The sequence below is a fragment of the Drosophila nasuta genome, chromosome 2L (assembly GCF_023558535.2).
Source record: "Drosophila nasuta strain 15112-1781.00 chromosome 2L, ASM2355853v1, whole genome shotgun sequence".
Classification (NCBI taxonomy): Eukaryota; Metazoa; Arthropoda; class Insecta; order Diptera; family Drosophilidae; genus Drosophila; species Drosophila nasuta.
The window spans coordinates 6,642,816-6,668,192 of NC_083455.1; the positions used below are offsets into that span (position 1 = coordinate 6,642,816).

General features: G+C 44.3%; 6 protein-coding genes across 6 annotated transcripts; 3 read left to right on the forward strand and 3 right to left on the reverse strand.

The window, feature by feature from the left end:
* Window positions 1-88: 88 nt before the first annotated feature.
* Window positions 89-3,039, reverse strand: LOC132794584 (transmembrane 9 superfamily member 4). Its single transcript, XM_060805051.1, has 6 exons — window positions 2,890-3,039; window positions 1,460-2,691; window positions 1,175-1,402; window positions 927-1,110; window positions 727-865; window positions 89-665 (listed from the first exon to the last, which is right to left on the reverse strand). Exons 1-6 carry the CDS (start codon window positions 2,893-2,895, stop codon window positions 565-567), a joined length of 1,890 nt encoding a protein of 629 aa, XP_060661034.1. The 5' UTR covers window positions 2,896-3,039; the 3' UTR covers window positions 89-564.
* Window positions 3,040-4,165: 1,126 nt separating this feature from the next.
* Window positions 4,166-10,630, forward strand: LOC132792487 (rho guanine nucleotide exchange factor 18). The gene is made up of 3 exons (XM_060801892.1): window positions 4,166-4,474; window positions 4,695-5,515; window positions 7,170-10,630. Exons 2-3 carry the CDS (start codon window positions 4,744-4,746, stop codon window positions 10,544-10,546), a joined length of 4,149 nt encoding a protein of 1,382 aa, XP_060657875.1. The 5' UTR covers window positions 4,166-4,474; window positions 4,695-4,743; the 3' UTR covers window positions 10,547-10,630.
* A 1,451-nt stretch (window positions 10,631-12,081) lies between these two features.
* Window positions 12,082-16,680, reverse strand: LOC132792494 (DNA topoisomerase 3-alpha). Its single transcript, XM_060801903.1, has 5 exons — window positions 16,443-16,680; window positions 15,748-16,381; window positions 15,227-15,688; window positions 12,534-15,170; window positions 12,082-12,472 (listed from the first exon to the last, which is right to left on the reverse strand). The coding sequence occupies exons 1-5, from the start codon at window positions 16,602-16,604 to the stop codon at window positions 12,318-12,320; spliced, it is 4,050 nt and encodes a 1,349-aa protein (XP_060657886.1). The 5' UTR covers window positions 16,605-16,680; the 3' UTR covers window positions 12,082-12,317.
* Window positions 16,681-16,770: 90 nt separating this feature from the next.
* On the forward strand, window positions 16,771-17,810 carry LOC132792561 (glutathione S-transferase theta-3-like). Its single transcript, XM_060801989.1, is given in 2 exon segments — window positions 16,771-17,122; window positions 17,124-17,810. Coding segments are annotated over 2 exon segments (726 nt in total). The 5' UTR covers window positions 16,771-16,900; the 3' UTR covers window positions 17,628-17,810.
* A 411-nt stretch (window positions 17,811-18,221) lies between these two features.
* LOC132792502 (zinc finger protein swm) lies at window positions 18,222-23,721 on the reverse strand. Its single transcript, XM_060801913.1, is given in 7 exon segments — window positions 18,222-19,302; window positions 19,365-19,493; window positions 19,649-22,099; window positions 22,163-22,600; window positions 22,602-22,650; window positions 22,794-23,091; window positions 23,591-23,721. Coding segments are annotated over 6 exon segments (3,372 nt in total). The 5' UTR covers window positions 22,853-23,091; window positions 23,591-23,721; the 3' UTR covers window positions 18,222-19,056.
* A 64-nt stretch (window positions 23,722-23,785) lies between these two features.
* LOC132792511 (cytoplasmic tRNA 2-thiolation protein 2) lies at window positions 23,786-25,364 on the forward strand. The gene has a single exon (XM_060801925.1). The coding sequence runs from the start codon at window positions 23,884-23,886 to the stop codon at window positions 25,087-25,089; it is 1,206 nt and encodes a 401-aa protein (XP_060657908.1). The 5' UTR covers window positions 23,786-23,883; the 3' UTR covers window positions 25,090-25,364.
* The last annotated feature ends 13 nt before the right edge of the window (window positions 25,365-25,377 follow it).

The window sequence follows — 25,377 nt, forward strand, 5'->3', positions numbered from 1 at the left end:
ACTGCTACGCCACAGCTGACGAGCTGTTATCAACATTTTTTTTTGTAAGCTTAATGCTGATAAAATCGGGCTAACATTAATCGAAACATTTACAATGTTAATTTTACTTTAATCACTTATTTGCCATTTATACTTAGCTTATTTTATTAGATTTCTTGTATTTATGTTTTAGCTTATAGATTAGGATTTTTACTTTACATATATAAATTAGGCATTTCTAGAATGTATCCTAACGCAATGCACTCGAGACATGAGTGATCCCCAAGGAAAGGAAATACTATTGAAGCGTAGTAATTGAGTTTTTTGTTGGGAAAAGCACAGCAGATGGATGGAAGGAAAATTATAGCACGATTTTGATGATCGGAGAGTAGGAGGAGGAGCTGAAGGTTGAACAGAATATTACACATGGCCTTTGGCTGATTTTTTTGGGGGCTTGGTACATTTGCTTTTATAATGCTAGGCTGTCATATATAAATATTTATAATATAGGCAATAAGTATTACGATCAAATGATATATTGCGGGGATAGTTTGGCGTGCAGCGTTTTGTAAATAAGAAGCTTCTCTAATCGATCTTCACAGCACCATAGATTTTCAGTATGAAAACGTAAGCAGCAAAGAAGCCAATAGATCCAGTCAATAGCCAGAACGTAAGCACCATTAGACCTGTAATTGGTTTTTTAAAGATTAGCAATTGAAGCAATGCCAAATAGTAATGAGGTCCCACCTGTATAACCCAAGTAGAGCAATGTGGGTATAAATTCTGTAATCTCCAGTTTGGTAAAGAAGTAAAATATGCTATAAAAAAGCACATAAACAGCTGAGCCACCCGATACGATAAAGCTTCGCCACCACCAACGATAGTCCTACAAAGATCAAGAGTAAGTTGTACACACATTGACAAGCATGAGAACAATTCCTTTTTACCTCGCCACACAGTTGAAAATATGTCATGACAATTGAGATTTGCGCGCAGCTGACTACAAGAATGCAAAAGACCAAAAACAAAAATCCAAATAGATAATAGAATTGATTCTGCCAAATGGCAGTAAAGACAAAGAAAAGCTCGATAAAAACCGCTCCAAATGGTAAAATGCCAGCCATTAGAGTGCTATAAAAATGAAAGAATAAAAGTTTCATTATTGATTCAACTGTAAAGAATAAAACAAACTTACCTCAATGCGGCATTCATGTACCATTGTTGAGCGGGCACCTGTCGTGGAATCATGTTGGTGCGCACGGGATGCTGATACGGCTGTTTGCGATAGCCCAGATAGAAGCCAAGGTAAACAAGTGGCACTGAAATGCCAAACCAAAGCAACAACAGCGAGATCATTGTGGTAAAGGGAACAGCACCACTCGATGACTTATCCCAAATGAAAAAGTTCAGAAAGAAGCCAGTGCTAAAATAAGATTCGGCATAAATCAAATTATTTAAATAAATTTGAAATATAACTTACCCAAAAACAATACCCGGGTACAAAGTAGCTGTAAGAAAGGCCGCACGCTTCCACTCGCGTCCCTTCATCGTCTTGTAGAGTCGTGCAGCATAGTAGCCAGCAATAGTGCCCATAAACACATACATGAAGATGCCAGAGGTCATCAAAGCGCCACGTGACGAAGGCGACAGCATGCCCAGCATAGCAAAGAAGATGGTTATCATGGCCATGAAGAAGATTTGAATGCCGCTGCCAATGATGGCCGAGAAAAGTCTTGTGTTCTTGGGCGGACGGAATACATCACCATGCACCAATTTCCAGCCGGTCTCTTCAAGAGTATCTTCGATGTTGTCGTCTGTGTTGTAGCGAGCAATGTCGCGACGCAGCGTACGAATCATGATCATGGTCAGTATGCCAGACAGGAAGAAGACGACGACCAGCGAATTGATGATGCTAAACCAATGGATCTGTACGTCACGCATGCCCAGGTAGATGTCCCAGCGTGAGGCCCAGCTCACTTTGGACTCCTTCCAGACCACAGAGTAGGTGAAATACAGTTTGGTTTCGCCCGAGGGATTTACAAGCTGTGGTCGCGGATTATCCGGAAAATTGCAAGTGTCATCCTCAAATTTGAGCTCCTTGTGATTGACAGAGCCTGTAACAACTTCAAAGCCAACCACACGATACTTATCCTTAGTGTACATGTGATAGGACAGAATAAACTTCAAATGATTGTTGATATAAATGTTGTCACCATCTACTTGGCCTAATCGATAGCCATGCTCATAAGTAATATCATTGGGATTGTTGGCACTGACAATCCGTGTTGCCACCGGCAGATTATCGACCAGTAGATGGACATAGTATTCATGTTGTATGCGTTCCGCTACCGTGGCCGAATCCTCTTTGGTCCAAGTAATGGGCAAATCCTTTTGATTGCACAGCAGTTTGCAGTTAATATTCTCTGCCATTTGCACCTCGTAGGGTGTGTTGACAATTCGATCGCCACGCAGCACTTCACCGAGATTCTCCGACTTAAAGATAAGTGTGCCGTTCTTGGGGTAACAGAACCGTAGCGAATAATACTGATATGGCAGCTGTGTGCGGCTGCTCGTCATTTTTACCGCCTTTACATCGATTTTTTGGCCTCGCACAAATTCTACGGGTGCCACGCCGGGCACATAGAAGCAATCGACAATGATGACGCTGCTGCCGAACAGCGCCAGCACTAGCAACAGCAGCCTAGGCGCCCACTACAAAAAAGAAGCAAACAAACAATAAAGAACATAAACAAACAATACACATAAAGAAAGCCACATCAAGAACGAAGAATGTCAATTGATTGCGTGTCTCTTTGCATACGCTCAGTGAGCCGCAGTTTCCATCAATGTATTTTAATAATTAAGCGAACTTTTCTCGATGTCGCATTGCAGCGATAACTTCAAACTTACCAGCATAGTTGGATGCGGGGCTGTAGCTTAAATGATATGCACTAAATGTATATAATAAACTAAAAATTTGCCAATTACAAAACTAGCTAATATTCTTTTACGCTTGCTCTCCTTTAAAGGTGGAGATATATCGATTACAATATCGATGCATCTCAACTTTTGAAAAAATATTAAACATCGATATTTTCATATGTCGAATATCGATGTAAATATTTCTTTTTGTATAAGTTATTCAAACTGAAACATTTGTCATGCACATGGGCATCAATAAAGCAACTTTATGTAACTGCGCACAAATCCCAACATATCCGTTTTAAAGCCGGATATACAAAAATACATTGGTTTCATCGGACTATCATAGTAAAAGAGGAGAAACATCGATGGGTCTATCGATGATTTGCTGGAGTATTCCTCAAACTGTACAGTTTTATTTTCGGCCACTCGAAACAACGATAGTTTAGCAATAGAATATTTCACATAATTTTAAATGATTACTCACATACTATTTTTGAAAATATGTCAATCATAAATACGGGTGCAGGTATGTATATCACTACATTAGGTCATATGATTTTAGCTTTGTGCACCAATTTATTTTATTTTCTTAATATGCATTTAACGGTCAATTTTTTAATGTAAATATGGCAGAGATTTCACAAAAATATGAGTGCTTTCTCTGAATCGGCTGCTCTTTTGTTAACATTGCATACAATAACAATACTAATAATAATAAAAGAAAGCAATTCGATTATTTCTGAATTTAAGACCGTACGACAATATGTTTAAGTTAATTCAAAAATACTCTTAGGGTCAAATTCAAGGAACTCCTCGTGCTATTCCTCGTTCGACTTAATCAAAATTCTCGGCGATGAACTGCTATCATCAGTTCCAGAAATCCAGCTGCTCCAAAAGCCGTTATCAATCAGCTCAAGCTTTTTGTTTTTAACTAATATTTTCGGCTTCTGAAAAATGCATGAAAACATAAGATATATATTTTCAAATACAATTCATACAAGCAAATCTATAGTGAATTAGGATTTGAATTGAAATGAATTGCAAAAGACACAAAAAAATTAAAAATTATACATATGTAAATATTGTTATTTTTTTTAAACATATAATCTCTTTTAAATCAGTTTTAAGTAAACTCGAAAGTCAACTTTTTCAAAGTTCGCGCGTACAGCCATATTATATTCTTTTTAAAGCTTTTAGTATAATTTGCGAAAATAAATCTTATTTTTAGTGTATGGCGCATGCGGCCACACTGATGCACAGTTTGGCGAGTCTGCAAGAAGCAAAAGAAATATGTGTTGTCTCAAATAGTGTTTAATTACTGCAAATCTCATTAACTTTAGCTTATTTTTGTTTCTGTTTATTAAAAAGCAACACAAACAATTTTCTAATTTGCTATACGCGCTGGGGAGTGACGTACACATTTAATTCTTAGCATTTTGCACGCAGTTTGTTGATGTTGTTGTTGTTCCACTTGTTTTGAGAATTGTGCAAGGACGTTGTTGGTGGGACGCTGTCGTGCTTGTCCTCGAATGCGAAGAAGGCGCAACAATTAGAACGCGCAACAAGGCGGGTGAGTGCGTGTCTATCTCTGTGTGTGTACGAGTGTATGGGAAAATCAATAATAGTCAAAAAACTGCATACAAAGCAGCGTCACTTGTACGTGTGCGTAACTTTGTAACTTCGTGTGTGTATGTGTGTGTGAATGCTAATGTCTGTGTGTGTCTGCTGTACAGAAGTATGTGTGTGGGTGTAGGTGTTTAGTACTAATAAACTTTCTTTTTCTACAACAGACAACAATAGAGAGAAATACCAAAAATACCAAAACGTATCAATCGTAATATGGACAATGCAGCAACAACAACAGCCGCAGCAGCAGTCGAAGCTGCCGCCGATGATAATGACAGCGACAATGATGTAGTCACCGATTTTCTAAACTCGAATTGCAACAGCAACGGCGACGTGTCAGCTAAAGTAGTCAATGGAGCCAGTGCAATCATTACCAATGGCAAAATTCTAGGCTCGACACCGCGCGCTACAGTTGAAAGCCAAAACTACTGTATACCTGTTATAAACGCGCCTCCTCCGACGTCTGTTGTGCCCGGCAACAACAATAACAACAGCAGCAACATTAATAGTATTAGCAACAGCAACAACAACAATATGAACATGATACCCACCATAAATGTAACGCCTCATAGTCCCGCCTCGGCATCCAAATACAATAATATCTTCGAGGATACACTCAGTCAACTGCAAAACATTCGTGAGACGGTGCAACAAATGAAGAACTCGACCAGTCAACAGCATCATGACGGCTTGGCAAACAGCTATGGCCTTCTTAGTGCTGCCATCTTAAGCGCCTCGTTGCCGGATCTCAGCAACGCGGGCAATGGCAGCGGCAACGTGGGTGTCATGTGGTCAGCGGCACCGCAGCAGTGTCTTCTGCTGCACACGGATCGTCGCAAGTCCTGGACAGCTGTGGATGATGCCAGCGCCACAGGCGGCGATTGCACTAATAAAAGCGTCAGTCTCTCGAGCCTGGACAGCGAGGAACAGGAAACCATACGAGTCACCGAGCAGCGACGTCGTTCAGCACGCAACAGCACTGGCGGTAAGTAGAAGCTTAAAGTTAAGGTTGCTATCTAATGGCAAGAGTTGGACCAGAGAACAGTGGGTTCCATTTGCTGCAAGATATACATATATTTGAAATAGAAAAGATACCAGTTCCCTTGGGATAAGATAATATCTTGCGAAGTCCAAAATCTCTCAACTTCTTCGAAAAAAGGTTTGTCGAGTAATTGGGATCGCCTCTAACAACAGATTCAGTGAAGTTGTATAGATATAGTATGTACATAGGCTACAGTTCTTCTCTGATTTCTTATTGCAAATTGTTGTGGGTTCGGTTTATGGCGACTGTAAAATCACAGCTAATTAACAGTATACCTACAAACACGGCGGGTGTCTTTCAACTTGACATTGCAAATGCAACTAAAGTGTAGGGGAGAAATCGGAGAGTGATGATGATGAGATCAGTTGAGACTGTTTATTGAATAACCTGGTTCTGGTCTTTGGTTGCATACAACTTTAAAGCGAAAAGTGGTTCTGCCCACGCTGCTGCCTAATAATGCAAACAATGCAGCGAATTTGAAAACAAATGGGGTTTTTCAAGTTGATGCAAGAGACAATTTGACGATGATAGAAGATTCTAGAATCTTGATTAGTTTTAAGATATTTAACACATGAACGATTGTGACGATTTAGTTAATTTTGGATACCCGAAGAACATTTTAATTTTATTTTTTTTTTATAGTTTAGTTTCGCACCAAAATTGTAAGGTATATTTAGGCCAAATGAACAAAAATATACCTGTCTTGTGGTTAAATTCAATTTAAAAAAAATATACCAAACAAAAGAAACCCCTTATCTTATTTCAACCATCTCAAAATTATGATAGTTTATTTTTATTAAAATATTTTAGTGTATCATATAGATCGAATAGTTTTGTATAGTAAAAATAAATAATGATACATGTTAATTTTGGAAAATGAAAAGCTTACACAAAGTGGTTTAATAAGATGATTAAAATTGTGTTGACTCCATTAATATTTAGTTGATTACAATAGCAAATAGGTAATCATGCTAATAATTGATTAAATTTCTTCGGATAAAAGCGAAGTGTTAATTATTGTTAAGTCCATTTTTAGATTACTTCGGGTATTTTTTTTTAATGAATTTTTAATCTACAAAAACAATATCAGATGTACGTAACAATAATTATAGAAGCAAAACAATCACTTTATAAAAATAAAATAATTTTTGTGACGAATACATAAATGAAAAGTCTGGTGATCATAATTAAAGAGAGCCTTTTATTAATATCAACTGTAAACGGTCAAAATAGTAAATTGTGTATGTTTTCATAAAATGTTGTTTATTTACAATCTGTCTTAGTATTATAAACAAAAGGTACTTTCCAGCGACCTCTCCGATATAATCTACACATTTTGTGTTTATTTAAAGAAATGTTAAAATAAACACACAAGAGATTCCATTGTGCCAACATACCGCATCAATTTGAGGCAATTGTGAGTAGGGGATACGTGCCGAAGTTAGTTTCGATTACGATAAGAAATTCCACAAGAGCCCCGGTTCCGTGTATTTGTGTTATCAGTGAGTCGATGGCATTGGCAAGTCCAAGAGGCAACTCACCGTCTAATGCAATAGTTAGTTAACAAGTGTCTAACGCTCTTTATTTTCGCTTGCAGGCATTTCAACGCATTCACTTAACGAGGCAGAGTTGGCACGAGACTTCGAGCGGATTGCAGCCAAGAGGAGTCTGGCCACAGAGATCATCAGTCGGATACCGTTACAAAAGAGTATCTCGACATCGTCGATCATCGCCAAGGAGGACATCAAGGCGCTTGCTCGACATCTCACGGATAGCGAGGATGAGAATCAGAGTCTGTTGCGTTCGCATGCCAAAATCGAGGTCTACGATCACGTAGAGAAGCGTCCCAAGCGCGGTTCCCTATTCTTTCGCAAAAAGAAACCCAAGGCCAAGACGAAGTCTCTGGTGGGCGGTGTTCAGCTAAACGCCTGTGACATGGACGCCCATCTCGAGAGTAGCGGCAAGTTGCATGGCAAGAAGTTGTCGGCAGCGGGTCAAGACTATTGCGATGGCTCCGAGGCGCTACAGTTGCAGCTGCAGCACCTGAGCCATCAGCAGGAGGAGCAACAGCCACTGATACGGGCCGCCGAGCTGCAGTTCCTCAATGAGCCACCGATTGAGGCTCAAGATTTGGGCGCAGATCCAGCATTGGGCATCGTGCTGCTGGAGCCCGATTCCTGGACACCGAATGTGCCCAAGGAGCAACTGAAAGCACTGAAAGAGTTGCAAATCAAACGACAGGAGCACATCTATGAGTTCATCATGACCGAGAAACATCACTGCCAGACGCTCATCGTAATGCGTAAGGTGTTCGTGGAGAGTCTGGAGCGTCATTTTCCCGCTCTCAACATACACAGTATGTTTCCCCGCTTGCAGCAGCTGACGGAACTTCACACCTGCTTCCTGCGCCAGCTGCGACAGAAGCAGCGCGAGAATCTCGTTGTGGACAGTATTGCGGACATTCTGCTCGAGTTCTTTTCGCAGGAGCAGGCGCAATGTTTGCGTCTTGCCTACGGCGAATTTTGTGCAAATCATCGCAGCGCGCTGGAACAGTTTAAGCAGTGTTTGGCCGAGCCAAGCTTTGCGGAGTGGTATAAGCACTGTCTGCAGAATCCGTTGCTCAAGAAAAAGGGCATTCCAGAGTGCATACTTTTTGTGACACAGCGTCTCACCAAATATCCGCTGCTCATCGAACCGCTGCTGAAGAGCGCACGCGACAATAAACTAGAGACGGACAAGCTGCAACATGCTTTAAACTTGGTCAAGTCGCTGCTGGTTGATGTCGATGCCTGTGTGGCGGAAAAGGAGTTGCGCGAGCGTCAGCTGGAGATTTATGCGCGAGTCGATGCCAAATCCTTTGCGATCTACAAAAATAAACCATTTCGTAAAACAGAACTGGGCGTGGAGTCGCGACGACGTCTGAAATTCGATGGACTCGCCACGCTTATGCAGGGACGTGCCAAAACGCAGCTGGTGCTCGTCGTCGTGCTCACCGATTGCTTGTGCTTCCTTAGCGAGAATTCGGCGCACAACAAGTACGCCTTTTTTACGCCCGAGCACAAGGCGGGTGTGGTGCCGCTGCAGAAGTTGTTGATACGCGAGAAGGCGGGCACCGAATCCCGTGGCATTTATATCATCAGCTCCAATCCTGATTTTCCCGAGATGTACGAACTGAAGGTGCAAACGCCCAAGGATAAACAGACCTGGATACAAACCATACGCCAGGCGGTGCTCGATTGCCCGGCCACCGATATTATTGAGGCGGAGGCTTTGACGGCCGAGGAGAAGCTGCGCATTGGTGTGAATAAGCGCGAGACGATCGAGAAGATGCGACAGAAGGACATCGAGCAGGCGCTGCTGCTCGAGGAGAAACTTATGCTGCAGTTCAATCTGCTGAAGCAACAGCAACCGTTTAGCGGCGACATCAACACCAACAATGCCAACGGCAATGCAGCCAATTTTCTGGCTGCCTTCGGCTCGTACAAGGAGCTGGTGAGCACCGACTGTGACACTGCCGAGCTTTGGCGACGTGTGCTCAACACAGTGCAGGACATTAGCCAGCTGGCGGCGAGCATTTACAGTGCCTCCACAGGGCTGCCCGTCTCGCGCACCGTCAGCAGCGTGGGCGAGAAACAGAGCGTGCTCTATGCGTCGCCCACGCTGCCGAAGCGTGCGGAAACATTCGCTGGTTTCGATGAGAAGCGCGGCAAACTTGGAGGACGCGAGACGGCGGCCAGCAAGCTGAATACGTTGCAGGTGTTGACGCCACGACTGCAGGAGCTGGAGGAGAAGCGTGAACTCAAGACGCCTGCAACAGAGAGAGAGCGAGAGCCGCCACAAGCGCAACCGCAGCAGCTGCAGCTGCATGCGAGCACGCTGCCAGCGAACAGCAAAGAGCACAACTATGCAGTGCTGCAGGTGTCGCACCATCTACACACGCTGCTTTGCATCATCTCGCAGCAGATGACCTGCATCCAGAGTCTGCAGCTGCAGTTGGCACTGTATCGTGAGAGTCCGCGCAACAGCAGCGGTGGCGGTGGCAGCGGCTCAACGGGCTATACACACAAGGACCAGCTGGAGGAGCTGCGTAATTTGCAGGACAAGCTGCAGGAGGAGAAGACCGCCTGGTTGCGTCAAAAGCAACAGCAGCTCGACGAGTTGACCGAAATGAAGGCACAGCAGTTGCAGCTGCAGCAGCAAATCAAGGCCGAGCAGGAGGATGTGCGCCAGCAGCGTGAGCAGCTCTATCGCAAAATGGAGCTGCTCTCCAGCCAGGGATTACTGCTGTCGCCAAGCACACCGCTGCCCACTCTGGCGCCGGCCATGGCGCCCGTCGCTGTGCCCGAGGATGCCTACGAGCTGGACACGCCAACTGGTGGCGCCGCAACACCCACAACAACAACGACAGCAGCCGCCGCTTCAACGATTGATCGACGCAAGGAAAAATGGCTGAGTGGCAGCTCCAATTGCAAGACGCCGCCCGTGCATTTGCTGAGCGCCAACAATGCGCCCAAAGCGAATTCAACGCTGGTCAAACAGAAGCTGCCCATGAAGCTATCGTCGCTGTCCTCTGGTGCACGTGTCGACAAATCCGCCAGCTTCAACAACAGCTCCAACAACGGAGCTTCACCTGCCACCGCAGGTAGCGCGGGCGTGCAACAAATGTTTCCCCTTAAGCTGGCTGATAAGCAGCGACAGACAACCGTGGTGACCCCTACGCCGCAACATGCACGCACAGGCAGCTCGCCGGCTATCATCCAGCAATCGACAACCACACCTGCCACCACGAGCAGCACGCCTAGCGTTGCACGTGCCGAGTCGCAAGCGCATTACTCAACCTATGCTTCCGCTCAGCAGCGTCACAACCAGACGCCCACTAGCAGTCGAGGGCAACAATCGACAGGAACGACAGGAGGAGTTCGTAGTGGGCAGGCGCCACGGGCCAAACCCGAGGAGGAGGAGATCTACTTCTGACGCAAGTTCACGCCAGAGGTTGAAATCTAAACTCAAAAAAAAAAAGAAACTTAACATTCCAATGCAGCTCAATAATGCAGCACGATTTGCCTGAAAGTTCCCTCTATAAGTTTAAAGTTAATTTTTTATCGTCTTACGCGATAATTTTTAATTTACGTACTGACTTATTTTTTATTTATTGACTATGCTTATCAGCATAAAGCATGTGTAGTATCTATGGCAGGTTTAAACAACATAGCTTTAAAACCAACTGGAATTTTGAGCAACAGATTAACAAACGACTAATGACTAAATAATAGACAAGCTATAGGCGAGTGTGCTCGACTGTGAGTTACCCGATACCCTAATCTGGACAATATCTTAAACGTGTAACAGAAAAAAGAAAGTCTGATCAACAGAATTTACGACAGAATAATAATTTTCATATTAATTTTCTGATCATATTTAAACGGAACGCATTTAAATTATCGCATACTATACATCTTAATAAGATGATAAACGGTTTCATTACATGAAATTCGTTTTCTCCGTGTCTAGCGATATTCCGAAAAATACTTTATCTACCTCTGACCTATTGGAGTATTATTATCTAATTGGACAGTTTTAGCTCTAATAGTCTCTGAGATTTAAGTATTGTTCTAAATGGACAGACGGAAACACAGTCAATCATATCGACACTTTGGCTACCGGGTATAAAAATACCATAAAAAGGTATTTAAGAGTAATAAATGCTGATTTATTGTGCTTAACTAAACTAAAGACTTAACAATGTAACAACATAGTATTTAATGCAGTAATCTTTCGCTAAGTTACGCAGCTCTTTTGGCATAATTCGAAATTCAGATTTGTTGAGGGCAACTAGGCAAATTGTGCTGCAATCCCAAGGCATCTCAAAGCGTGCAGTCAAAGTTCGAGTGCTCGTCCATAAACTTAAGTAATTCCAAGTCTGTGTTTATCAATACTGTATGTGTATGTATGTTATGTACTTAAAACAACGTTCCATTTTTCATCTCAAGTATCTCAAAGATGTGTGTTCGCTTTCCATAAGCTAAAACGACGACGATAACGACAACGACTTACATATGTAACTGAGTTTTGTTAGTGTGTTCGCAAATGCATTTCCCTTTTTCGCGTTTAAAACTTCAAAATAGACAAAACAAGTATGTAATAATCACATGCGTAGCTTAAATGTTCTTAACGTAAATCTTAACTATTTATTCACTCGATGTATTTATTAATTAAATATCTTTAACGTGGAAGCTTTTTCCTAAATAACATTTCATGATTTTAAACAAACTTCCAAAACTGAATCGACTATGTGTGTATGAGTGTAAAACGAAACGAAAGAAAAACAAAGGCATATTTATATGTTATATATATAAAATCGAAGCGTATACATAATATTAGATAAGATAATGTACTGTATGGCAGTTTAAAGGACATGGATTAACGATAAACTTTCGTAGTTTACGGACTTTTTTTTATTTCATTTTCAAAAGCATTACGAACATGTCCTTTGAAATCCGTTACGCCTAATGGCAGTTTATTTTATCTTTAACAACGAACCCATGCATTATTGTATTATTTTTTACGATATCGTATATACAGTATATACAAAATGTGTACCTTATTTTACATATCTTTTTTTTCGCGCTACAAATGCTTGTAACCCAAACCTTGGAAGGATTGGACTATATAACCAACTGATATCTGTTGCTCGCTCCAATAAATGTTTAAATTATATTTACTGAAGTCTTTTTCCGTTTTTCGTTCAGCAGTCGAAATCGTTCTTACGTGGACACTTGTTCCTTGTATGTCCCTCCTCTCGACACAATCCACAGCGACGTCCTTGTCGATTGCCATTTGTTGGAGCTGGGGCTGCTCTCGTGCCCTTTGTTGCCGAAGAGCGACCTTGTTGCTGGTTGCCTGCAAACGATAGAAAGGGTTTAATGCATTTTCTAGGCATATCACATGGTTAAATGCTTACCCTGATTCTCATCAGTGTCGGCCCACTGGAAGAAGCCACAGCTTTTTTCTCGATTGGCACAGGAATAAAAAGGTCGTCCTTTATTTGGCGTTTCCTTGCGCACAATAAGACTGATGGCGGGCTTGCCGCAGTTGCATTGAACATTGTTGGAGTTAGCTGCTGGTCGTTTGGGACTTTGCGTAATGGTCACTGTGCTGCTGGAATTGGAACGCATTTTGGTCCCTCCAAAGCTAGAAGTTATATTCGAGTTATTGCCACGACTTGTAGCGGCGGATTTTGTGGCGTTGTTACGGTTGGGTTGTGAATTGTTCCAGCTAGAAGTATTGTTTTTGCTGCTGCCCCATGAGCTGGTTTCGGTAGCGTTATTACTGCCCCAATTTGCATTAGAGCTTCCCCCTTTTTGATTTGCTGCTCCGCCTGTGCCCCAACTAGAGGCGTTATGGCTATAATCCTGTGATGTTCTTGATGTCGGTACTGCAGCTCCAGCGCTGCCCCAGGATATTGTTTCGTTCGAAGCGCTGCCTCGACGATTTGCAGCACCGTTTGATCCCCACATCTCAGAATCCTCTGATCCTCTAGACCTTTGCTGCGCAGCTCCACCTGTGCCCCATCCTGACGAGCTATTACCACTGCCCCACGCATCAGAATCTTGCGAAGTTCCCCAGGAATTGTTATTGCGATTTGCTGCTCCAGCCGTTCCCCATGTAACTTTGTCTTGGGAATCTCGTGTTCTTGTTTGTGCTGCTGCTCCACTGTTAGCCACTCGTGTAGGATTATCGCCTGATGTAGCGGGCGGCTGCTCATCAGCCCACTGGAAGAACTTGCACTGTTGTTGCTTGGGACACTTGTAAAACTGTCGCCCTTGATTGGGACCAGCGGAACGTGTCGTGAGCTGAAGTGCCGGCTGATGACAGCCACTGCAAAGAACCGCGCTAGGAGCAACTGCGTCTGGCATTGAAGCATCGCTGAGCCGCACGCGTTTGGGCGCTGGCTGTGCCTCAGCGGCAGCACGCGCTTGTCTGCCCCACACCATTGGAACCTCGTCGGCCTCGTATTTTTTTTTCATCCATTGAGTCAAGCTGTCGTCTAAATTCTGCGGCTCGCCTGCTGGTGGGGGTGAGGGAGGTGGTTGCGGATTGCTGCCACCTGCGTTAACCAATGCCTCGAAGTCAGCATCATCATCGGCTGCAAAGGCGGCGGCAATATCGTCGTCCAGCTCAGCTGCTGGCAGCGGATTCGTTTCAACAACTGAAGCGGCCGCAAGCATCTGCTCTTCGAAACCATCATTGCTGTCAAAGAAGCCATCCAGACTGGCAGTTCTTGAGCTAGCGACTCCCGTGAAGTAGCTTCTGATACCACCAGTTCCAGTTGTAGCTTCAGTTTTGCTATTTCGCTTCATTCTGGTGGCCGTGACTCCACCTGCAGCTTTCTTTGTGGTTTTGCTTGCAGTGTTGCCTTTTGACTTTGAGCCCTTTGAAGCGCCGTCGCCACCAGCACCACCACCAGTCGTGCCCCAGCCACTGACAGTCGCTCCACCACCTGTTCTAGAGCCACCGCCACCTGGTCCAGGACCTGGTCCACTACCAGCGCCGTTCGTCTGAGCCACAATGCGTCCCACCCGCTTCACCTGATCCAGATTGATGTTGAAGGTGTTGCGAAACAACTCGTCACATCGCAGGCAATTCTTGTACCAGCCACTGGGTGCATTAAACAGTCCGCGATAGTAGGGCGTGCTGAAGCGGAATTTGAGCATGTGATAACCCTCACCACATTGAGCACAGCACTCGTCTAGCACTTGGTAATCCTTGCACTCCTCGGGTAGCCACACTACATTCTTGCAATCGGGGAAATTGAGGCATCCAATGAAGAAGCTGCCCGGATTCTTTTTGGGCTTCAGTGCCAATGGCGCCGTATCACATTTGGGGCACTGGAACAACTCGCGTATCATGCTGCCGCTTGCTTCGGGTGCAGTGTCATTTGCGGGCGTGGCCACGGGAGTTTCATTCAAGCGTTGCGATATCTTCGCATCCATGGCGGTAATTTTGTCGGTGATCTGCTGATAGGCCTGCTTGTACTTGGCAACTTGCTCGCGCAGCACCTGCTTGGGATCCTTTTCACCCAAACAAATCCGTTTTAAGTCCGCCTCGAATTCAGCACGCAGCTGCGGTTTGGCCAGAGCCAGCTCCATGGCATCATAGCCCTCATACAAGCCCATGCCAATGACACCGGGAATGAGGGCGCCCTTGTCTACGACGCCAATGTATCCGCGTTCCTTGATAGTGTTTATGTGCTCAGCATGCGTGGCATCGGTGCCAATGCCATGCTTCTCCATCAACGCTATCAGATCGGCTTCGGTGAGCAAAGGTGGTGCTGTTGTGGCGCCCTCATGCAGCATAATCTCGGTGGGTTCAAAACGCTGACCCTGTTTATAGTCGTGAATCTGCTTAGCACTCCACTTGTCATACACATAGACATCCAAGTAGTTGCGCTCATAAATAACCAAGCCGTTGGCACTGAACTTCTCGCCCGCAATGTCAATATTGACAATGGTCTCCGAACCAACGGCATCTTTGCTGACACAGGCGAGAAAGTGGCGCACAACCAGTTCATAGACACGAGCCTCGTTGCCCTGCAGATCTATAAGGCATGTAATAATAAATGAGATAATTTAATATAAAATGTGCACAACTCACTTGTCACCATCTTTGTGGGATGTATCGGAGGATGTGCCTGATCCGATTTGTTACCATTGCGCGGATTTGGACCCCATTCCAGCACGCGACGCGCAAACGCGCCCCAAGCTTCGTGCTCCGTCTGCTGTTCGACAAGTGGTGCTAGCGCAAATTCCTTGGAGAACTGATTCGTCTCGGTACGTGGATAGCTTATTAAGCCTTTGCTGTACAGCTTTTCAGCTATCGCCATTGTTTCCTTAGCCGAGAGTTTTAGTTTACGCGATCCCAGTTTTTCCATTTCCACCGTATCCAGGGGTGTGGGTCGCCACTTGTGCTTGGGTTTTACGGTGACGCTCTCAACGGTGGCACGCGGCTCCGGCTCCGCCAGGCACAGCAGCAGATAGTTCTCACACGCCTCCTTATCGAACAGTCGATTGCGTGCCCAATTGAACTCCACGGTCAGCTCTTCGATGGTGTGCAGCACTGCGGTGAAATTAACATTAAAAACAATTAAGAAAGCCATCAAAATATCAAGTAGCTACCTCTTATCTTCCAAAAAGCCTCTGATACGAACGCTTCGATCTCCTTGTAGCGCTCGGCCACAAAGCCTAGCGTGGGTATCTGACAGCTGCCATAGGATATGAGCTTGTCGGCAATCTTCTCGGGAAACAAACGTTGCAAACGTAGCGTCTGAAACCGTGTGATAGCTGCTCCAGTGCGCAGATCCAGTTCGGTACGCACATCGACAGCATCGCTCTGCCTTTTGTCCGGCTCGCCAAGTTGCTGCAACGCACGTCGAACTGCGGGTGTCGTAATCTCTGAGAAACTGGCACGGTAGATGGTCAAATTGGGCTTGATGGCGCGACAAACTTCGATGATCTCGTAGCCAATATTTTCGCCCTCGCGATCGCAATCCGTCCAAATGATCAAGCCTTGGCAGCCGCGTATTTCACGTTCCAGCGTCCTCTTAATGCCCTGATAGTCCTCGCCGACGGTTTTGCGAATTGGGGCATCGAAGAGCGAACGTGGATCAACGTTGCGCCAGTTGCGATATGAGACGAGGAACTCCAGCCGCATCAAATGACCAGAGACGGAAGTCATAACCATTTTGGCATTGCGACCCCGCACTTGAGCTTCGAAGTCATAAATTTTGTTGTACACCGAGTAGCCTTCACGCTGCAATAAAGATTAGTTAATTATAAGCCGGATATGACCACAAATACAACTTGTTGCTTACTCGATGTGCAGCTCCATTGGATAAAAGGCCAGCGATGGTTTTGGCCGCATCGTTCTTTTCGGCCACATTGAGAAATTTCATTTCTTTATTCCTTATAGTCTTAGTGCTGTGAAAGTAACGCGAACACTTTGTATACCGCAAACATTTTAAGAGACTAAACATTAATGAATTGGTCAACAATTGATGGAATTATGTTTTATTCCCGCCACAAGCAACATATTCGTTGGAGATGGCAAAACCATGAAAGTAGCTTATCAAACGATTGAAAAAGTTTATCGATTGGTTGGAAAATCTACATCGACAAAGTAATCGATATAGTCCAATCGAGTTTATCGTCGCAATCTAATTTAAAAAAAGAAGTAAACAAGGACCGATTACCAGCTGTTAGCCGTCTGATCTTTGTACTTTAATTGATTTCTTCAGAGTTAGATCGAAATTACTGAATTTACTTTATCAACATGGCCTCAGCAATGAAGTATTATTACGATCTGCTGTCTCCGCCTTCGCGTGCGCTTTGGATTGCACTAAAATTGGCCAAAACCCCTTTCGAAGATTGCCCCGTGGCATTGCGCAAGCAGGAACAGCTATCCGATGAGTACAAGAGCATCAATCGCTTCCAAAAAGTGCCTGCATTGGTCGACGGCAACTTCCATTTGTCCGAAAGTGTTGCTATGGTTCGCTTTTTTGGCCGATACGAAGCAACTCACGGAACAACTGTATCCAAAGTCCATTCAAGATCGAGCCCGCATGGATGAGTATCTGGAATGGCAACACTTTAACTTGAGATTACCTTGCAATCTGTATTTTCGGGATGGATGGTTATTCCCCATCAATGGCATTACACCAAAGCCAAAGGCGGAAGAGCTTGAGAACTATATCAATAATGTTGACAATAGTTTGGAATTACTTGAACATTTTTGGTTGGACCAAAACTTCTTGACTGGGTCGCATCTGACGGTGGCGGATTTGTTCAGCTCCTCTGATATTGAGCAACTCAAGCTTTGCCAGTACACGGTGGATGAGCAGAAGTTTCCCAAAGTGGCAAAATGGTTGGATCGTGTACGTGACGCTTCCCAGCCTTATCATGATAAAGCTTATGCATTCCTTCAAAGGAAATCCAAGGCGACTGCTCAATCCCAAGCTATAAGCGGCAACTCAACCTGCGAATGGCTGCCTAAATGTTAACATTCTAATATGTTATAAATACTATAGCTTGTCATCTTCTCGCACCTAGAATTGAATATATTCAATATAATGTCAATTTATACGATTTGACATTAATACGTGCTTTAAAAAGGATTCGCTTGGAAGTCTAAGTAATATTATTTCGATGCAATATAGCACTGTCAAATTTTTGTGTTCAATATAATTTTAAAAAATTTAAATTTTTTGTTTTTGTATATTAGCGAAATAATAATGAAGCAAGGGAACGAGTTCCGATTAATCTCAAACTCAGCTCGAATTTTAGTTTATACGAGTTTGAAACCTGTTTCACTTAGATATGATATAATAGTATTGTTATCTTACCATATCTGCATCTAAAATTATATACATATATTTATATATGACTCTTGAAAGAGTAAGCAAAAGGAAGGTTTTAGTATTATGTACTTTGCTTTCCACAATATTGATTTGACAACCGGTCCCTGGGGGACCAAGTTCTGATAACGTAATTGTTATCACTTGAATCTTATCGCAAGAAATGCGGCACTAGATTTGTTTTCACTTTCGACATTGCAAATAAAACAATTTTGTATTTTATGTGAAATTAAAAGCAAATACGAAACTATTTACTTTATTTTTTATACTCTCTATATAACTTGCTCTTGTATTCACGTTGCTATGTTTTTTGTTTGTTTTTACTTTGATTTGTTTTGTTTTACCATTTTTTTGTTTAGTAATTTTTTGTTTGTTTTTCGTTTTTTGTTTTCTTTTTGTTTTGTTTGTTTGTTTAACTGAACATAAAGGATAGCAGGGGAAAAAATTGTAAATACAAAGAAGTACCTAATATAAGATGCTTAATCAATGCATTAGCTGCATTTTTAACACACGCATAATTGTGTAGCTGTTGTTGGTGTTGATTTTGATCCAGATTCCTCTCTAATGTTCTCTTCTGTTGGTGTTGCTTATTGTTGCTCCTGTTATTATTTATGGACTATAAATGGGCGCTTAGTCTAAACCCTAAATCCATTCGTTTATCGAATGCGATGTACAATTGTATAAGCATATACAATACATACAAATATATAACTTATATTCGGTAAATATTAGTAATAGTAAGAGCGTTTAATTTAAGACCATTACGGTTGAATTTCCTTTAGGATTAGCAGTAGACCTGCACACAAACAGTTGCAAATCTCCATTCTTTTTTTTTTGAGGGGCATGCTGTTTTTTGCCTTTTTGTTTACAATGTTAGCGCTTGTTTTTTGTGTTTTGTTTGTTTTGTGGATGCGTTGTATACAATTAACAATGTTACTTTTGTTTTGCATACGCGCAGTTTTAGATATAGAATAACAACAAATAGAAATACAATAATGCTTTGCCTTTGCCTAACGATTATGAGCCACATCGAGCTTGCCACCCCGCACTAGGAGGAGCGCGGCGGGGCGTTGCATCAACGGCGCCAGGAACGATCTTCAGACTCCTCGTCCTCCTCTTCATCCTCCAGACGTAGCTCTGGCAGTGTATCGCTTCCCAACAGCGACTCACTTTCGCTTACCGACTGCATCAATTGCTTCGGATTGTCCAGTTTATCACCAGCCGCATTCGAAAGAGGTGAAATAATAGAGCTGGCCAACTTATCCGCCGGTGCGCCCATTGGTACAGCTGCTGGCTTCGTCACTACAGGTGCCCAGGATATCTATATACAGTCATCAAAGTGTTATTAGTAATTCGAACTGATCTCACGAGCCTTTTACTTACCTGCAGACGCTTGTCTTTATAGATTTTGCCACGGAGCACAGCTTGTTCCGCATTGATGCGTGTGGCATATGAGAGTATCAATTGTGGAATTTCACGGTCAACATCGTGCTTAGATATCTCGCCGAAATGCTGCAATCATTTTATATGATTATTTAATTATAAGTTGTATATACTTAGTTAGTTATTTATAGTTGAATGATATTGCAAACATGTGTTTATTCTTAGAGTTTTGTATTAGTTTTGTTATTTTCGCAACACTTGTATGTTGTGTATTGCATATTTACCTTAAAGTGACCCAGCACAAAATCGGCCTCTTCAGCGGCAAAACCGGTAACGACAATTGCTTTAGGTCGTCGATCTACGCGGGTGGAGCCTTCGGGGAATGTGGTACGCTTTCGTGCACCACCTCCGGCTGGTTTTGTGCCACCGCCGCCGGCGGTACCAAGAGGTCCGCCTCCTGTGCCGGAGAGCGTGCGCTGCAGCTCCTCAAGCCGTTTCTGTATGGCAGTTGTATCATTACCCTCCTGCTGCTGAGCAATCAGCTCCAATTCCATGTCGAGCAGCTCCTTCTTCTGTTGCTCTTTGGTTTTCTTAACGGCCTGCGGTTGCAGTTGTTGCTGCTGCTGTTGTTGTTGCTGTTGAATTTGCGCCTGCAACTGATCCTGATCGGCATGCACATCCTTGCGCAACTTGTCAATGGTCGCCTGTAGCACTTTGATCGTCTCTAGCGTCGGTGCACGTTGCACATCCTGCAGATCCATGCGTTCGACTAGTTCCAGTGCTGTTTTCATTTGTTTCACATAGCTCTGCAGCAACTCCTGCTTCCGCTTACGCAGTCCATTGGCTAGCTGATGCATCGCCTTCTGCTGCTCCTCCTGTTTCTTCCGTATACTCGCTGCATTTGCTGCAGGTGTCAGTCCACGTGCAGCAGCACCATTCGCTGCCGCGTTGCCCGCTGCCGCTGCGCTCGTGTTGAGCTTTAATCGCATCGAAGCTGGCGCTGCTGTGCTGGCCAAAGCTTGATCGGAGGATGTGGGCGTAATGCCTGCTGCGTTGTTGTTCGTGCTGCCTGCCTCGCCAAGAGGCGTGGTCAGATTTCCATTATTACTGATCTTGGCGCTATCTGCATTCGGCGTTGGCACTGCGGGCACATTATGCAAATGATATTGACTCTTGCGATTCACATTTAAATTGCCCGATTCGTTATTGTTGGCGTTGCTGTTGCCAACGCCGCCACCGCCACCGCTGCTGTTGTTGTCGTTGTGCCAGAAGACCTTGATGAACCGATTGTTGAGCACCGCCTCGGTGCTGCGATAGGCAACATTCGCTTCCGCATGCGTGGAGAAGGTCACAATAGCCGCCTCGGGATCTCCCTCATATGACACTTGTATGTTAACGATTTTGCCAAACTTGGCGAAATGGTTGTTCAGATGGGCAATAGTATTCAGGCCACGCGGCACCTTGCGGAGTTCTAGCGAGCTGTTGTGTTGCTGCATATTAGGATTGACGCGGGGTCCTAGACGACTGTTGATGGGCACTTTGCGCATTTTACTGGGCACATCGGCAATGGCCACGCTGTCCTCCAGCTCGAAGCGGCGTTTGCCCATCTCGGCAGGAATGCCGCCAGCAATGCCGCCGGCACCACCATCCATCACCGGAATGGGAATAAGTTGACGTTGCAGAGGTGTTGTGACCGCTGTAGGATTGAAGGGAAATGGCATCATTGGCGGCGGTGCGGGCACCGGCGGAACCTGACCTGGTTGGCGTGAATAATCCGCTGGATTAGGCACACCCAGCGGTGCACAGGCGCGCACATTGCCACTGAACGGATTGATGCTGCTCTGACCCGGTTGAGGTGGTCCAGGCAAAGGTGGTTGGCTGCCAGCTCCGGCGCCTGCTACGCCCGGCACGCCAGCTGGACCGCCACGTGCCCAAATCTCTGGGGCATCGGGATTGTACTCGCGCATAGACATCATCAGTGCCGAATTGTTAATACCTTCAAAGACAACAGGGTTTATGCCATGGTCCCAAGGACAAGTCTCGCCCCGCACACAATAGCCCTTCTCGTCGAAGTCACGACAACGTTGACGCACTGGCGCCACCGAATGCACCACAGGCGGCGGCACTGGAACTGCAGCGCCCGCTGCAGACGCTGAGGAACCGGCAATGGGTTCCACATTGTTGCCACGGCGCGTGTTGCGTGTCTCCGGGGAATTGGAGCGACTGCGCGGCGAGTGTCGTCCCTTGTTGCCTCCAAAGCGTTGACCGCGTTCATCCATGTTGCTATTGCTGTTGTTACTGTTGCCAATGCGACGTCTGTCAAAGCTGCTGTTGTTGCTATTGTTGTTGTTATTGTTGTTGTTGCGTCTATGTCGCTGATCACTAGCACCCCCTGGTGGAGATTTGTTGCGAAACTGTCGCTGACTTTTTTCGCGCTCATTAACACGACGATCCCGTGAACGCGAGCGCCTAAACGAGCGATCATTGGATCGAGAGCGGGAACGTGAACGGGACCGCAAGGAAGCGCGACGGCGGCGACTATCACGCGGCTGATTCTCCTTGTCTGCGGCATAGGCACCACCAGCAGGATTGCTGCCACCGGAACTACGCATAGGCGGGCTAGCGCTGCGCACAAAGCCGCCAGCTACCGCACCGCTGCTGCTGCTGCCGCTGTGGTGATGATGATGCGTGATCTGCTGTTGTTGATGGCTGCTGTAAGAGTCTTTGGTTTTGTGCTGCCAAGCAAAGTTAAGTTTATTATTATAATTGTCTGAGAAAGAGAGATAAGGAAGACTTACATCGAAGGCTGGTTTGGTGCTGTGTGTCCCTGTTGTGCTTTGTGGTGCATCTGTGGCAGTCGCTGAGACACTGTTACCTGGCATCGAAGACTGTGATTCGGACGCGGGCTCTCTACTGCTTTCGTTATTCTGTTGCTGCTGATTGCCATCGGGCTTTATCACATTATCTTTTGGCGGGGGTGGGGGCGGTGATGAAGCTGCAGCCAATACAGCCTCAAGATCAGCAATACCATCCAGGTCATGCTCCAATTCCAGTTCGGCAACACTAGAAGACGCCGCTGCCATGGATGCTGGCATTGGTGCGGGATTCGTTAGATACTCCTCGCTAGCAATGGCATCAAACAGGCGATCAACGAAACGTGTCGTTTCCTCAGAGAGAAACACATCCAATTGTTCGATCATGATGCGTTTGAGATCTTTATCCGATTTATCTTTTTTTCAGCAACGCAATCACGTAACGCGCCAAAGCCGAGGAGTCAGCATCGCAGCTGGATTAAATAAATAGAAGAAAATTCAATTTAATTTAATTCAAAGTCGAATTCAAATATAAAATACTGCAATCGATAGCCCCATTTCGTAACTTGCGTTTGTATCGCAACTCTAGTTATCGATAACCTCGATTAATACTTACAGCGGCTCGAGCACAACGCTCAGCCAATCCTTGAGCTTATCCGAGTTCTCTAATATCATTTTATTGAATAGCCGCAAATGTTGTTGCTGATCTGCCTTTGCGTTGATCTGCGCTCTTCTTCCTTTTCTCAGAGCTGTTGCCGCTGCTGTTGTTGTTATGTGTAGGGGGCCAAAAATATACTTATTTTTAATATGACCTCTGCTGCTGTTTGCGCCGTCTCTGTCTAACCACCACTGGGCGGGGGGTTTGTTTCGAGTTTACTGCTTTTATGATATATGTACAATATTAGCTAGAATGCCTGCAAATAAACACAAGAACAACATACAATAAATTTATTAGCACTGGGATTTTTTGGGCCATGAAGGTTCTGTTTCTTCTTATTTTACAACTCCCTTATCATACCCACTTTATTAAAGGAAGGGCACAACTGCTGTAAATATTTTCTATCAAATTGCTTACAATTTATGTATTACTCAATTCGGTCTGATATCTGCAAAATATTGATGTAATTTTAGCAATTTGACAGCAGCTGGCTTAAACAAACATACACACACAAACGTACTTCGTTAGCGTGACAGCCCTCGCTTGTTGTATATTATTCCAATAAGAAAGTTTCTCGATTTTGCTACCCGATACTTTTGCTTGCGTACGAATGGCTACACAACACACACACGCACATGCACTCATACTCTCATACACAGAAACGCACACATGCAAAGCGTACACCCAAAATTTTGCGCTCAAATTTCGCCTACTTATCGTAGTTTGTTTTGGTTGTTAATACATTTTTCACATACCTTATGCACTAAATTTAACTTATGCAATAGTCTTTTACAATAAATTACAGTTTAATATAGTTATTTTTGTATTTTTCACTGCACTATATGCTGCGCGCAAGGTTGCTTGCTAGACGAGTTGGCTGCATATCGCACACATACACTGTCTTGATAGCACACAATTATCGATATCGTTAGCGACGCTGAGTACACGACAAAAGTAGTGTGCCACCTCTAATATAAACACGCGCCCAGTTGTCGTGCTTAGATTGAGTTTTTGTTTAATTTCGTTTGCTCTTGAAATACTTTGGATAATGTGTAGTATTGGCGAAGATGACTTTGGTGACGAGGGTGCCACGCATGCAATGCCAACTGGTTCAACAGCAACGGGCACTGTCCTCGGCACTGGTATTTGCAACAAGTGTGGCGTTAATTCCAATGAACTCTACAAATTAAACTTTCGTGCTGCCGAATGTCAGGATTGTTTTCTGAATTATGCCAGGCACAAGTTCCGTGCTGCTTTGGGCGCTGCTAAGTTGCTACCGCGTAATGCCGAAGTGTTGCTTCATATCGATGGCAGCGCTGAGTCTTTGGTATTGCTAGATATGCTGCACTTTGCTCAGACTCAAAACACGTTTAAGCGACTGCATTGCAATGCCCAAGTGATCTATGTGGACATCAACGATCCAGCGTGCGACCCGCTGCCATCGCTACTCGCTCTTCAGATACGCTATGCACCTTTTCAATTTTATATTGTACAACTTGGAGCTGACCCAAGTAACGTGCGGCTGCTTAATGATTACATTGTAACCTCGGAAATTGCTGGCCCCAAGCAACTGCGCAGTTTGACGGCTCATCAGGATTATGAGCAGCAGCAGCGCAAAGCACTCATTGGCGCTGTGGCCGCTCAATTGCAATGCTCACATATATTTGAGCCAAGTATAAGCACAACGCTTGCCACTCAACTGTTGACTTCAGTGGCTCTGGGTCGCGGCGGCAGTGTGGCTTTGGATGTTGCGCTGCTGGACGACCGTCTGCCAGATGGAGTCAAGCTACTACGACCTCTCAAGGATCTCAACGAACAGGAAGTGCAATTCTATGTGCATGCCAAGCTTTTGGAACCTTTCGGAAGCGGCAATCAAGAGTCATCATCACATGCCAGTCTGCAGAATCTAACTAGAGCATTTGTAGACAATCTGCAGCAGAACTATGCATCTACAGTATCCACCGTGTTTCGCACTGGTGATAAAATGGCCATCAACCAACAGACGAAAGATGAAACCCTCTCCACATGCAAACTATGCAAATCCGTTCTAGATTCGGGACTTTCGGACACGTTGCTGGCTATTGAATACTCACGGGCTGTTTCCGAGATGGGCGCGGCACTGCAGCTTAAGAATAATGTAGCGGAATTGGAGCAGAGTGCCGCAATGTGCTTGAAATCAAGCGACGAATTGTGCCACGCTTGTCGCAATATAAAATCAGAGCTAAATAGTGATAGTTTACTGACTTTGTTTTGACAAATCTAAGTACATATGTATGTATGTATATTATAGACTATATGTATATATATAGATGTAATTTATATCGCAAACAGTCTATGTAAGCTTATCCTTCGGTTAACATGAAATCTTTTATTGTCTTTTTAATGCTAGAACCCGATTTAGAAAAATCACGACTGTGAAGAACCACATTAAAAAAAAAAAAACAAATTTGATAACTAAATTTGAAAATCATAAAAAATTATGTTTTTGTGAAATTTGAACAGTTCAATTATATTAGCATCTAGAATTTATTGTTTAAAAAAA

Excerpts from the sequence above, each read along its gene's own strand:
- LOC132792511 (XM_060801925.1), top strand. The coding sequence starts at position 23,884 with ATGTGTAGTATTGGCGAAGATGACTTTGGTGACGAGGGTGCCACGCAT.
- LOC132792487 (XM_060801892.1), top strand. The coding sequence starts at position 4,744 with ATGGACAATGCAGCAACAACAACAGCCGCAGCAGCAGTCGAAGCTGCC. Across the intron at positions 5,516-7,169 it reads AGCACGCAACAGCACTGGCG|GCATTTCAACGCATTCACTT; the intron begins GTAAGTAGAAGC and ends TTTCGCTTGCAG.
- LOC132792494 (XM_060801903.1), bottom strand. The coding sequence starts at position 16,604 with ATGTTTAGTCTCTTAAAATGTTTGCGGTATACAAAGTGTTCGCGTTAC. Across the intron at positions 15,689-15,747 it reads GGCTTTTTGGAAGATAAGAG|TGCTGCACACCATCGAAGAG; the intron begins GTAGCTACTTGA and ends ATTTCACCGCAG. Across the intron at positions 15,171-15,226 it reads TCCCACAAAGATGGTGACAA|ATCTGCAGGGCAACGAGGCT; the intron begins GTGAGTTGTGCA and ends CATGCCTTATAG.
- LOC132794584 (XM_060805051.1), bottom strand. Across the intron at positions 866-926 it reads ATTTTCAACTGTGTGGCGAG|GACTATCGTTGGTGGTGGCG; the intron begins GTAAAAAGGAAT and ends TGATCTTTGTAG. Across the intron at positions 666-726 it reads GCTCTACTTGGGTTATACAG|GTCTAATGGTGCTTACGTTC; the intron begins GTGGGACCTCAT and ends AACCAATTACAG.